At 34.7% G+C, this 14382-nt stretch overlaps 1 protein-coding gene across 11 annotated transcripts in view; it reads left to right on the top strand.

Annotated features, from left to right (window-relative positions):
• DMD (dystrophin) overlaps positions 1-14382 on the top strand; it is a 745980-nt gene that overhangs the window by 372051 nt on the left and 359547 nt on the right. For all 11 annotated transcript variants that reach the window (XM_061349397.1, XM_061349396.1, XM_061349395.1 and 8 more), the window contains one exon: positions 392-556. In XM_061349397.1, coding sequence (XP_061205381.1) covers positions 392-556 — 165 coding nt within the window. The remainder of the gene's footprint in view (positions 1-391; positions 557-14382) is intronic.

The following is a 14382-nucleotide window of genomic DNA, read 5'->3' as shown; positions in this document are numbered from 1 at the left end:
TTTCATATACTGAGGTAAATTTTTTACCCCCCAAAAATGAGAAGCCTAATGATGGGATTGGGGGTTTTCTTTTTGTTTCTTCTTTTTGTTTTATTTGAGTTTGGGTTTTTTGTGTGTGTGCTGTTTTTATGATGGAAGGGTTTTGGGGTTTTGTTTGTGAGTTTGGGGGACCTTTTTTGTTGTTTTTCAAGAGTGTGTTTTAACTGACTTGCAAGATACCTACCATAATAATTTGATTGGTGGTCTATTGATTCCGGCCCTTCTTCTTACCAGTTTATAGTCGCATTTTAACATATGTTGTAAGTGTATGTGCATGTAGTGTTATATTGATTTATGTTACATTTTTTCACTAAAAAAAAAAAAAAAAAAGGCTTCTGGTACTTTTTTGCAGGTGTCCAAAGATCTCCCAGAGAAACAAAAAGAAATAGAGATTCTGCTAAAGGATTTCATTGAACTTGATCAACAACTAAATCAGGTGATACTGTGGGTAACGCCTGTCAAGAACCAGCTGGAGCTTTATAACAAAGTGGGTCAGCCAGGAGCTTTCGATATAAAGGTAAATTTTCTTCCATTTGAAAAAAAAACATCAAAATATTTAATGGTCAAAAAGCCAGTTGCATCATCAGCTATATAGTCTGTATTAACAATATAGATTTGAGACCTAAGTCAGCAGTAGTGCCCAGGAGTTCAAAGTCTTATGAATTAAGGAAAATTTTTATTCTTTTCCGTTACATGTTTTTTTAGTGATAGGGCAGTTTAGAACCAATAGTTCCAAAGTGAAATATAATGTATTATTTTTGCTATATCATGTACATGAGACAATAGCCTAAAGAGTTGGCACATACAATGTGCACTAAAATTCAGAATATCAGTGACCATTTAAGCTATTTCATATAAGGTAATATGAGTACATGTAAAGCTGAAGAGTTAGGGCCAAATCATGGTTCTCATATTGCAAGGACAGATATCTAACTGCACATGTAATATTCCAGTAATCAGTATAGCTGATTGTCTAGTAACTGGAACAAAATATTTGTATTCTGATCCTTGATACGTATTTAGATATAAAAAAACATGCCTGTATATGGGTTTGATGAGGTAAAAGAAATTAAGGATGAAAAACACTGATTAAAATCAGCTGGCCTGCCAGGTATATACCTAGACTATTTTGACCTTGCATTTTGTCTATGGATATATGTGCTTATCTTCACATAAACTGGAGAAATATTTAAAATGCAATAGCTTATTGAAATCCATAAAATTTCTTTGGTTTTTAGTAGCTGAATGTCTTGTTTCCCTAGATGAAGACTAAACAGAAGACATTGAGTTTTGTATTGATTTTGATGGTGCAATATTTGGTGAAAAAAGAAAAAATGTAAATATTTATAACTTTTCTTGCCATGCATAAAATGGAATAATACATGCTTCTGAAGATGTATGGTTTTGCTGAGCATGTTTATTGAATTCACTTTAACTTAGTTTCTTTTCAAGAACTCTTTTAATGCCAAAAAACTTTTTATTTCAAACAATCATATTATATAAAACAGTGAATCTCAAGTCCTGTTGCATTCCTATAATTGACAGAATGAGTTCAGCAATGACATTCATTCCCTTTATAAAAGATAAAATTAGTATAGCTCTTTTCAAATGTCTGTATATATACTAAATGAGTGATGGAATTTTGCTTTCAAGAAAATGATCTATCCTTGTTTCCTGTACTTTAACAAAGATTTTTAGATGATTCATGCATTGTTTTCCTTTATGTTTCCTTTCATTCTAGAATGATTACACCATTAAAGTTTGTATTAAATAAAAGCAGGGTTAAATTACTAAGAATCATAGAAGTATTGCTTTTCATACTGCTTGTGAGAGAAATGTTCTGCTTGACTCTTTCAATTCTATTATGGTGGTGTGACAGGAATATTTCTGAAACACTGCTGAAAGAGTAGTAAAAATAAGTATATTAAAAAAAAAAATAATCTGTAGTCCTGAAGGGGTGGGAAAAAATCACTTCTGTCTGGGGAGATGGGGGAATAATTAAGAGGTCCAAAAAAAAGTAAATAAACTTTCTTTCTTTTAAAGACCCTACCATATTTCTTTCATGGATAAATGTAGATCACTTAGATTTAAAGCTTGCCCATTTTTGATTGTAGATGAAATAGGTAATTGTTTCTCCTGTTGTGAGGGCTGTAAGCATATGAAGCATGTTAGCTTTTATCTATATGTTGGCTATCTGGATTGTCTTTAAAAGACACAGGTTTAATATCTTAAAATGTTTTTTTACGGTGGTTTACCCAGACTGTAATTATCTTCAAAGAGAGAATCTCATGCATGAAAGACTCTATATTGGATATAGCTGAAGGCAAATGGGATTCTTATAATTTTTTTTTTCTTTTACGGTTAAGAGTAAGCATACTGAGTTTTGAGACTGTTAATCATGAAAAAACACACAGCAAAAATTAGTAGATATGATTCAGGAAATAAGCCTATTTGTGATGGTATTTAATTGTATGCTCAACTTCAAATGCATATTTCAGACCCATGCTAACATGCTGTCCTACATTGGGTCAAGCATGTGCATACATGTGCTCTCAAATCATTGTTGAAATGATTATGTTTGTGTATTTTTAATATTTTCATATTACTATTCCATATACCTAATGCTACTTTGAAAAATAGTAAGGGCACTTGCATGATTAGCTATGGAGGGGTTGTATTCAACAAAATATTTTGCTCCTTTCTAGTTCACTGTAAGCAATTAGGAAAGAGGAGATGAAAAGATACAGACAAAGAGATGGGAGGAATCCAGCATTTTACTTGTCACCTCTTGTGGAATCAGACCTTGTGGTAACCGAGGAACATGCTGAGGCACCTAGTAGTTTTATGATCTCTGGAATGCTTTGTGTAGCTTCTAAAGTATTTCAATTTTAAAAAGCAACAAAACTGTTAAGAAAAATCTAAACATTATAAAATTGTTGAAACAAAACTATTTATTCAGTCCCAAGAAATATGTTGTAACGGCATTTACTGTAAAGTACATTCTGTGCTGAATCAAAGATTCTGTTTTCTTTCACCCAAATTTGCTATCATAGCTCTATGCTTACTTTAAAGAATTACAGCATGGAAACCCTAATACATTTTATACCAATGTAATTTGTCTTCATAATTTTCATGACCATAATTTAGAGACTGCAGTGCCACGATTAGAACCCAGGCCTTCAGTTACACACTGTAATTTTCAGTGGTGTTTTCTAAAATCCTAAGTAGGCTTTAATAACTCAGTCATTTCTCAATAAAGAATAAAGAAAGGATTCTTTAGTCTCAGGATTTAAAAAACATCTGTAGCAGTATTTGCTTCACTCATGTTGTTAATCCTTAATTACAGTTTTCTTCTATAAACAAAGATTTTTTTTTAATTAAAAAAAGTCAGAATAAATGAATGCATATAGAAAACCTCACAATTTAAAGTATTAAGGATAGGTCTTTCTTAGTTCTTTGTAAAGCTGAATATTTTTCTTACAATATTGACATAATCTCCCTTCTCAGTAATAACATAATACAGACTTCTCCTTCCATATGTATATGTATGGGGAAGGCACAAAATCTATATTTATAAGAATTTCTTGACTCTACTGCTACTTGTGAACACTGGAATACTTTCAAGGTGTCATGTAGGTTCAGCGTGTCCTCTCATGCGTTAGACTATATTGCCTACTGTGCCTTTTACAACTCTATGCTCTTTTCTAGTTTTCCAAACTAACAGTATGACTTCTTTGTGCATTCACTCTTTGACCTGGAGTTATTATGATTTTCAGAGCTATTTTGCATGATTTAGTACTCCTACTTCACAAACTTAGGTGAAACCATCGTCAATTTCCAGTTTTGCAAAATGGTGTGAAGAAAATACTTTAACTATTGTCTACATTATAGCATAGAAAAAGATTGAAATATGTAACAATATTTACAGTTCAGCTTCTGCCAGCACTGTTGTCTAGGTTATTGGTGTTCTAGGCATTGGATATAGCCATGTCAGAAGGCACCTTCAGAGTGGACATGTTGGAATTCAACTCTTACTATGTGCTGGTATTTTTAACAATAATTCTCTCAGTACCAGTGATATGAAGCCCATTTTCCTCTTCTTGCTTTCAGGTTATGTTGAATTACTTTTATATTTCTTATCAGTTTATTCTTTCATTTTCAATAAAAATCCAAACCTGAAGATGTGTGTTTTCTAACTTCTGAGCATTCCCATGAATGGTTTTGCTGGTTCTATTGCCACAATCCTCAGTCGCAGAAGTAAAACTGTACCCTAGGAAGTGATAACTGCATTTCACCTGCTTATGCAACTATATCCTTTGAGGGCAACACCAGTGTCTTGCAGGATAACATGGATGATATGAGATATTGTCCTTCAATTAGTGAATTTTGATGTAAGGAAGTTTTATTTAGCCTTTCCAGATCTGTCTGGATCCCAATCCAAACAGCACTAGCTCTACTTCTGCCTTGCTTGTTGAGCTCTCTGAGGATAGCCTTGTTTCTTTTAAGACTCTGGCAATCTCATAGTATTTTGAGATACATTCCCAAGGTACTTTGGCAGGTCTTTGTGCTAGAAAGGTATGGGGAGAGGAGATGTAAATCCAAAGAGGAGATACTGGACTTAACAGTAGAGCCAGCTGTGTAGCAGTTATGAAGGTGTGGACACACACAAACCTCTAATGGAATGGTCTCTGCTTTCCTCTTTAACATAGACATCATTAACAAACATTCTGTGAGGTATTCTTTTTTTCAAAAATATTAATATAGACAAGACCCCCTAAAACAAGCCCTCATATACTGTTGTAATATTAAAATTCTATATGAAAGACCTGTTATACAGAAACAGTTACATCTGTCTCGTTTCATATGGAAACCCTGCAGCTGACTTTGAACAAACAACTATTTTTCATCTGAGATGTGCACAGAATTAGTATAGTTGGTTTGATATAAGGTCAGATGATACTGCTCTGATCATCCAGGCAGACCTCCTCCAAAAAGTAATCCTTTCAGTTTTCCTGCTTGAATTGCAGCACACCTTTCTCAACAAGCAAACCAAATCAAGACTGGTTTTAATTTCCAGGTATAGCCATTCATCTGCATCTTGCAGTAAATTATTTCAGCAGTTGAGTTGAAAACCGCAGATTTTCCCTTGGCTGAATTTGTTTAGCTTCATCTTTCTGTCTGCTTTGTTTGCCAAAGTAGACAGAGCTCCAATACTGATTAATAGACAGTAATCAAGTTTTCTCCTCAACTCTTTTTTGTTAACTAGCAGTACCATTGTTCTAATTCAGACAAGAAAGCAAATACAGAGTACCTAATCAGTATTAGTTCAAAAAGCAACTATTGTTGTGGTCAAAACAATTATTTTTTTGCTCTTGATAATAATCTTTAAACACAAGCTTATTTTGGTTAAGTCAGCCAGTCAGAGTCTAAGTAGGTGGCAAACATTGCTATAATGGAAGGTATAGTCGCTTCCGCATTGTTTCCTTAATAGAATATTTAAGCACATACATGAGGACTTTCAAATGTTTTAGTCTGATCCAGCCATCCAAATTTAATACACTTAAACCTTCTAGGGATACATTATTCTGAAAATGTGGATATGGACCTATACTTTACACTTTGAAATAGCTTTGCCTACAGCATCAACAATCTGTGGAGCTCCAGAATCATGGCTAAAGGAATTTGTGCAAGTAGTGACCTTTATTTCCTCCTACTGACTGAGACTTGTTTACTTCACTTGTAAGGAAAAGAATAAGTGGAATCTTGGAGTGGGGAGGAGGGGAGTAACAAGTGCTGCTTCACTAGTTAGCAGCTTAAGAAAATACCTTCAGAAAATCTAACCAATTATGTTCTCTTGGTTTCTTTCAATTTTATTTTCCTCTAAATATTTATTTCCTCATAGTCCTGTTTATTCACAGTTTAATGTATGATAGGACCCCAGGTCATTGAGAATTTTGATTAAATATTCCAGAATTTTGACTTATGGGAAGAACTCCAGAAGGCTTCACTATTAGATTCAGAAGTCAGGTTTCAGTTTAACAGAACTAGGATAATAGGTCTTTCTTAAGTGCATAAAAATCAAAATGACTGGATAAGACAGACCAGAAGAAAAAGCTTTTCTATCACAACCTACTGTAACTGTGACTAAGCTAAAATTACATTCTGCAATCTGTTACAGTCAGATTGCACTTTTAAAATGTAGCCCATGTAACATTTGTGGAGTGCTAAGGCTTTAAAAAACACTTTAGGTGAGAGTTAAAGGTGGGGATTTTTTACAGTCAAAAAAAGAAACTTAGATCCATTATCTACAAGCGTGCATACACACATCATGAGGACACTTTATTATTATAGAAGTCATTGGCTAAAATAATTTTTTAAACCCCGAATATGTAAAGAATGGGAAGTATACTGTCTAGTAAGGTATTGAGAAGAAAAGATTCCAAAGGGGCTAATGCTAATATGGTTTGGGTTGCTCCTGTTTTTTAGCTGTTACTATGGTTTATTTGCTTAGGTATTTAGGGCTTGAAAACTGTGGGTTGGTATTTTTGTAAAGTCAAGCATTCTAAGTCTTCTGAAAATTTAAACCTTTAAGATTTCTTCAGTCATGCTTGGTTAACATAATAAAACATGCTGATTTTTTTTTTTTTCTCTCCTCTCCAGGGATTCAGTCCAGTTAACCAAGTTAGTTAACCAAGAAAAAAGTAGCTAGTACTTTTGGTAGCTCTTATTACTAAGGTGCAGTTAGAATTAAACTTGGCTTGGGAAGTGAAAGATAACAGGAAGGGATTCTGTAGGTCCATTGTGAATAAAAGACAGACTAGGGACAGTGTGGGCCCTCTCCAGAAGCTATCAGGAGAACTGGCTACCCTGGATTTAAAGAAGGTTGAGGTTCTTAATGACTTCTTTGCCTCAGTCTTCACTGGTAAAGGTTCTGACCACACCACCCAAGACTTGGAAAGCAGACACAGGGACTGTGAGAATGAAAACCTTAGGCCCACTGTAGGAGAGGATCCGGTTTGAGACCCTCTTAAAAACCTGAACGTACACAAGTCCATGGGACCTGATGAAATCCATCCGTGGGTCCTGAAGGAGCTGGCAAATGAAGGTGCTAATCCACTGTCCATCATATTTCAAAAATCATGGCAGTTGGGTGAAGTTCCCGACAACTGTAAAAAGGGAATCTATTTTCAACAGCAATAATTTAATACCTTGTGACTGCTGGGCTCTGCTTGTTTGACTACCATTAAGTATTTGTAGTTATGTGATTAGTGTGTGGTTTTGAAGCATGTGACCACAGAGTGAGATGTCTAGCTGCAGTGTGCCAGATCATTACCCAGTACATATGGCTTTGAGCAATGTATCAGACATCCATACAGATGTACAAGCAAAGTGCATGAAAGAAAAACGGGCTGGAAAGGCTGTTTTGAATGGAACCTAAAAATGAAAATATGTTTACAGCCTAGTAACCTAAAAATACAAATTAGCAGTTGTTAAGATAATTTTAAGTGGATGCATATATAAGACTTTTGTATTTAAACAACCAACAAAGTAATCTTAGAATTCATTTAATAAGGTGCGTGTTAACTCTGATGCCTGTACATTAGCTTCAGTGTAATATAAAGCACTTTAGTGAGAAAGTACCAAAAGTTACAATCTGTTATTGCACAATTTCTCCTATACTGCTAACGAAGGTTCAAACTGCCTCTGGGTGTAGCTTTATATCTGTTTACTGTCCATAGTGGTGATTTGCCATGTATTTAATATAGCATATTGTGTTCATTTTTTGCCAGATAAAAATAAGCCATCCTTAAAGAAACCCAAATAACTCTGTAGTCCTAAAAATAACTTGTATTTGGATTTTGTCCTTGATAAGCTTTGGATAGCAATAGGAAAACTTGTCAATTCTTGTCAATCAAATCATTATATACTTGACAATCTCCATTTAGAACATAAGGGAAGAGCATGGCTGAGGAGTAACAAATCCAATTGTAGACAAATAAAAGAGAATTTACCCACAGAACAGAATGAAAGTGGACATTGCTCTGTTTTTCCTTCTATCAGCCTTCATTTGCCAATTTCTGCATGACAAGCTAGACCAGATTTTAACTCTTTATTGATTCTTATTGATTCTTTTATCTTTTAATTTTTGCCAACATCTTTTTAAATAAGTAGTTTTTACATGCAATAAGAGGTAGTAGTTTGTCCACATGAGTGCATAAAGAATATGTGCCCCAGAGATTCATCTCACTGTATCTGTGTCTGATTTGGCAAAAGGTTGAACTGTGAAAACTTCTGATGATGAAATATTATTTGATTATATAAACTACTCCTATTTTCAGGTTTTTTTTCATTAAGATCTGAAGTAAATGTAAATTTAATCAATTCATAGAAGCTGCAGCTTGATATTCTGTGCACATATCAATTATTGCTCATTCCAGAAATCTTTTCATGGGACTTTGAGGAACAACCTGCTCAATATTTTCTTTGGAAGCTTTGAGCATTTAAACAGTCTGTATTCAAACCCCTTCTAAAAAAAAAAAAAAAAATCTATCCCAAGTGCAAGAATATTAGATAATATTAGCTACAAATGGATTGTGAAAATGTAGCAAAATTTTCCCAGGGAGTAATCCTTGTAAATCGCTAAGTCTGTAATTGACTTTGGAGCCTTAAGGGTGCAAGTGTGTCTGTGTCCCAGTGTCTCAGGAGAAGAAAGACTTTTGAAAAGTGATCAAGTGTTTGATGTGTGGTAGTATTTTTCTAGGAAATAACAAATTACTAGTAAATCAAGATCTGATTTCTTTGTTGAAGGAATAAGATTTTTAAAGTGTGGGTGTGTCGCTTTACAGTTGGTGAGGTTGTGCCTCAGCTTTATCTTTTGGTTTCCTCCTTGTACTATTAATAACAGCTCAGGTACTATCCAGAGTTCCAGAGGAAAAGCACGGTTAATATAAGCGAGCAAATAAATTTAGGAGGAAACTTACAGAAATGACGGAGAAGTTTACTAAGGCTCTAGTAAAGTCAGCACCAAAACTATAGCTTCCTTCAGCACAGTTAGGTTTTCAGAGATAGGAAATTTCCTCTCCTACTCAGAAAATGCAGTTTTCTAACATTATCACCATTTGTGTTCTTTTTCATATGTTCTCTTTTTAACAGAAAATCTTTCTCTTGCTCTTCTTGATAATATATGTTATTTATGAAACAGCAACTCCTCTTCCGTAAGATTATATATTTTGCTCTACTGATCACATACCATTTAAAATACTGGAATCTGATGAAGAGCCTACACAAATGACTGCTTATATCTGCCCAAGGTCTTATTAGCTTGGTATAATTTACTTTGAATTCATTACTATGTAATAAATATTAGAGGCAGTGAGCCTATATCTTTTCAGGGTTTTGTATATTGGTAACTATGTGAATTTTTGGTACCTGATGGATATTTGAAGAAGTTTGATACGATCAATATTAATTTGATTGATACTTGAGTAAAAATTGTGGGTCTTTTTATCCTTTTTTTTTCTTTACTGAAAATAAAAACATACATGTAAAATTATTGTAGTTCCTTTTCACAGTAAAGTTAGTGATAACGTGGAAAACACTCAATCCTGTTGCGGATTTTGTGCTAAATTTCCAAGTAAATGTAGCTTTGTAATATTAGGCATAGTGCTGGAAAGCTTAACTTTTGTGAGATATTCTTGTAAAGAGATTAAAACTGTTAGATATGACAAATTCTGCAGTTGTGGGTTAACCCTGGTAGGCAGCTCAGCTCCTTGCTCACTTTCCCTGCAGTGGGATAGGCAGAAGGCCAAAAGTGAAAAAACTCATGGGTTGTGATAAAGACAATTTAGTAGGTAAAGCAAACCTAGCTGCACAATCAAAGCAGAACAAGGAATTAATTCACTACTTCATCAAGCAGGTGTTCAGCCATCTCCAAGAAAGCAAGGCTTCATCATGTATAGTGATTTAATTGGGAAGGCAAACTCCCGGACTCCAAATGTGCCGTGCTTCCTCCTTCTTCACTCAGCTTTCTATATTTAGAATGATCTCATATGGTATGGAATATCCCTTTTGTCAATTGGGGTCAGCTCTCCCAGATGTGTCCCCTCCCAACTTCTTGTGCACCCCCAAGTTTCTTGCTGGTTGCGTGGTGTGAGAAGCAGAAAAAGCCTTGACACTGTGTAAGCACAGCTCAGCAATAGAGATTTTACATCCATCCAAGTAAATCTGTGCTATGGCTGTTGTTTAATGCTGGGCACTATTGACTAGCACTTGCTTACTAGTTCTTTTCATTCCTTACTTTGTAATTATATTTTACTTCATTCAGAGTGAAATGAACGGGTGAGATTTTTAAAAAGATAAACTTCTCATAACATACTTGTTTATGAAAAAAAAAGTGCCACCAGCCAGAACGTGGATGTAACAGCCATTTTGTAGCTGAAAACCAGGCAACTGGAAAAGAGCAAATTGCATATTTTCTAAACTGTAAGAACCTACATTCCATTTACTGAATTCTACCCCTGCTTCTGAAGCAGCATACTAGCTCAGTCTTTACCATTTCTTCCAGGGATATATGCCACTGTAACTACTGGACGACAAACAGCAGAAACATATCCTCATGAATATTCATTTAAATGATGTATTCAAGACTAATACCAGAAGATAGGCATGTTTGAAAATTTTACAACCAACAAACTGATATTAGAACACTAACATATTTTGATTTTTTTTTTCTAATTTCCTTTTGTATCTTCTGGTTTTGTTTCCTCTGAAAATATTTATTTATCTACTAAACTTGAGAAGAAGAGGAAAATTTACTTATAAGCCCTGACATACAGGAGATAAAAATTAAGTAACCAAGAATTAAATGGTAAGATAAATAAGTAAATGCCTCCCTCCCAAGTTAGAGTTTTTATTCAGTTTATTGAAATAACTGTCATTATTTTCGCAGTGGGAGAAAAGAAATTCTGTTTTCTTTCCTGTTTGAAATAATAAATAACTTTTATGATTCATATTTTTATAATTGTCACCAAATTCACTTGCCAATCAAGATGCTTATGGTGATAGTCCATAACTGCTACTGTGTTAATTTGAGTAACTTTTCTTCCTCTTATGCTGCTATTCTTCATTATCTAAAAGAGCATGAGTCATGGAGAGAGCTTGTAAAATTATTGGGATTTTGCTTATTTTCTCACAAGAATTTCTCATTATGTTTTCTTGCCAAATTTACTTCTTATGTGTCAGCTCTCCTGGGTTTGTTATTATCTCTTTTATATTATGCACTGGAACAAAGGCAAGATCTGCAGTCTAGGTGGAACAGAAGCATTTGTTCACCCTCAAAATAAAATATTCTGAATCATGTCCAATCTCAAAAGATTCTTCTTAGTGGGCCTTTTCACAGTCCAACTGGATGATTAACTGTGCTTTATCAGTATATGACCACCATAGCCAAATTCTTTTCATATGCCATATCTGCAGATCATGTCTTCACAGCTAATAATTTTGTCTATCTTCAGTACCTCCAGGAAATTTTCTTTTCAGGACAGACAGCTGCAATGGATAGATAGCGATTTCTCTGTGTGGGGAAAAAAATACTATATTTCATCTCCTCTAGATGTACAGAGAAAACTCACAAATTTCTGATAGTCAACAGGTAAATGCACTTTGGAAAAAAACATCCTTTCACTCTACAGACTGCTGGTTATTGCTGTTTCAGGTACTTTGACTGCATGGCTCAAATTTTTGAACCTTCTTAGTTCCATTTCATTGCAGAGGGTGTCCCTTTTCTTTTCTTCCCTTCCCTTTTCCTGTACCAGGAATAAGAGATATTTCAGGGAGTAGAATGATGAAAACTACCACCAAGTCTTAATAGACACAGTGTCTGCATATTTTACAGTCTACACAAATGCTGCACTCATAGGTTTAGAAAGTAGTTATGAACTCTACAATTGAATTGCTGCACTTTTGGAAGGAAGAGGTCCTTCACATAGTTATTTTTTCTGTGAAATAATTGTCCTCTAAAGGATCTTGAAAATATTCATGTAGGTAAAAACACGTAGTTGTATCAGTTTTCCAATCTCTCATTTTCCAATCTCTCATCAAATTATAGTCTTTTGCACACTTTACTTTTAAAAGCTGGGTGAATCTCACAATATTCATTTCCCCGTTAAGATAGCTTCTAACTGCTTTAGAATCATATTTTGGATCTCAGACTAAAAAAAGCAGATTTAGACTAACCTTCTACCTAGGCTACTAATGGCATAAGCTTATTAGTTGGGTGAGGTTACATTTTTTTTTTTGTATGTGTTGAGGTTTTTTTGTTGGTTATTGGTTTTGTATGTTGGGTTTTTTTAAACACCCCTCCCCCCCCCCCTTTTCATAAAACCCTATGGCTGAAAGCTGAATTTAAATTCTATAACCTACATGTTCACAGAGCACTTTATTTCTCTCTAGAGATAAGTAAAATATTCAGGATGTTAACACACTTTTTGATCTGTTATGTAGAAAAGAACAGGGGTCCAATCTTGTCTCTCCTTGAATTTTATCAGTATTGATTAAAGTCTTTATTCAGCAAGTTCAAACACTTTGCAACTGCATTTTTTCCACTGGTGGATTAAGTTCTACCTCAATATAGCAAGAGACCTGTTAATAACATGTCTTGGATGTATTCTAATAATACTGTATAAATATCTAAAGTGAATATTGAGAATGCCATTGATTGTACTGTCTAACCTACCATCAAGATCTGATGCTCACAATGGTGTAGCTGAACTTTGATGTCTTTTTAATTGTCTCTGAACATTCTTCTTTATTGTGGTTTAGCTAGTCAGTCTGCTTCAGAAACGGGAATGTGCAGAGCTGAGTCAAAAGAAAAAAATCAGGTCACTTATTCAGAACCAGAATTCTTGAAGATGGGAATACATTCATGTTTTTCTATCCAAGTCCCTTTTTTCACTTGTGAGGAAAAAATGAAGCACTCAGAACCTCACCATTTATTTATAGTTATCTCCACAGAATATCTGGGAATAGTAACGTGAAAGATAAGCACGAATATTTCAGTGAATCTTGCTGGAATTTCTTGTGTACATGAATAAGAAAATCCACCTCAGAGAATTCTGGTTACAAGTTAACACTCTCCCTCATCTAAAAGACAAGGAAAACATAATTAAATATAGTTTTCTGTTATCAAGTTAAATATATACAGGGATTTATATCTGATTATTTAAAAATGTCATTTTGACATTAAAAGCCTCTAAATTATTTAAGATTTTAGATTTAGTATATTTGATTGCTAAACACTACTGCCTTTTTTGAGAAGTGAAGGGAAATTGCTTACTGCTTGTGTTTTCCTGGGAATAAATTCTCTCCTTTAAGCTTCATTTAATGTACTGTCTTGATGAAAAGAAGTCATTACTTCTAAAACCACTCACTACATTAATTTCAAAGTTTGGTTGTTGTTTTTTTAATTTGAAGGTTGCAATTAAGTTTCCATTTTTGCATTGCATTTCATCATGAAGACACAGGTTTAAGCACCCTCAGCTTCTCCTACTGTCCCTGCAGTAAATGTCCCATGGACATAATCTCGTTAGGTAATCAATCCCCAAAATTTCAATAGCGTTACTGGCGAAGGGGCATCAGTGCTTGTGATTCTTAATATAGACCAATAGACAGTCTGAAATGCTGCAGACACTTTTATAGATAGTTGTCTGGGCCTCCTAGTATATGTGCAGCATATGTCAAACAGCCTGTGTCTGCTAGGATAGTTACCATCTCTTGAAATAACATATGCCAAGCCATCAAAATTCCTCTTCCACTGGCATACACTCCAGAGGTTTAGTCAATCTATTGGTTTCATCAGTTTGAATGTATCATTTTAACACCACTGAAAATTCATAGATAGTACGTCATGGAAAAAAGGTGGCCTCTGATTCTTGTTTATACATGTTTGAGAAACAGCAGTTTCCAATTATGATGTATTTTAATTTACCATATGTGTGAAAAGTTTAATTAGCATATTCATCACCCAGCCCAGAAGTAGCATTATGATTCTCCTTTCTCAGGCAGATCCTAAACTGTGTAATTACAGTAGAGCCAGCTCTGTCTTCCCAGAGACAGTTCTGCATCCACCCTACAGGAGTCCTCCCCCAGGGCAGAATGCAAGTGTGTCAAGGGAGTCAATGATCTTGAATCAGGACTTTTTAGAAGTTATGGCTTGGGTATTCTCTAAAAATTGATGGACATGAGCATGGATGACTCCTATTAGCTTTAGTAGTAGCCCGGGTTGTGCAATTAAGAGTAGATCTCAGGTCCTGCTCTGGGAGAATGCTATTCTCCTGGATTCTGCAC

Source organism: Neopsephotus bourkii, unplaced genomic scaffold (assembly GCF_033783945.1).
Source record: "Neopsephotus bourkii isolate Nb327-2 ecotype Australia unplaced genomic scaffold, CSIRO-AGI_Nbou_v1 NB_414, whole genome shotgun sequence".
Lineage (NCBI taxonomy): Eukaryota > Metazoa > Chordata > Aves > Psittaciformes > Psittacidae > Neopsephotus > Neopsephotus bourkii.
Note: the sequence above shows the minus strand (reverse complement) of the source record. Positions and strands in the feature narration are given on the sequence as shown.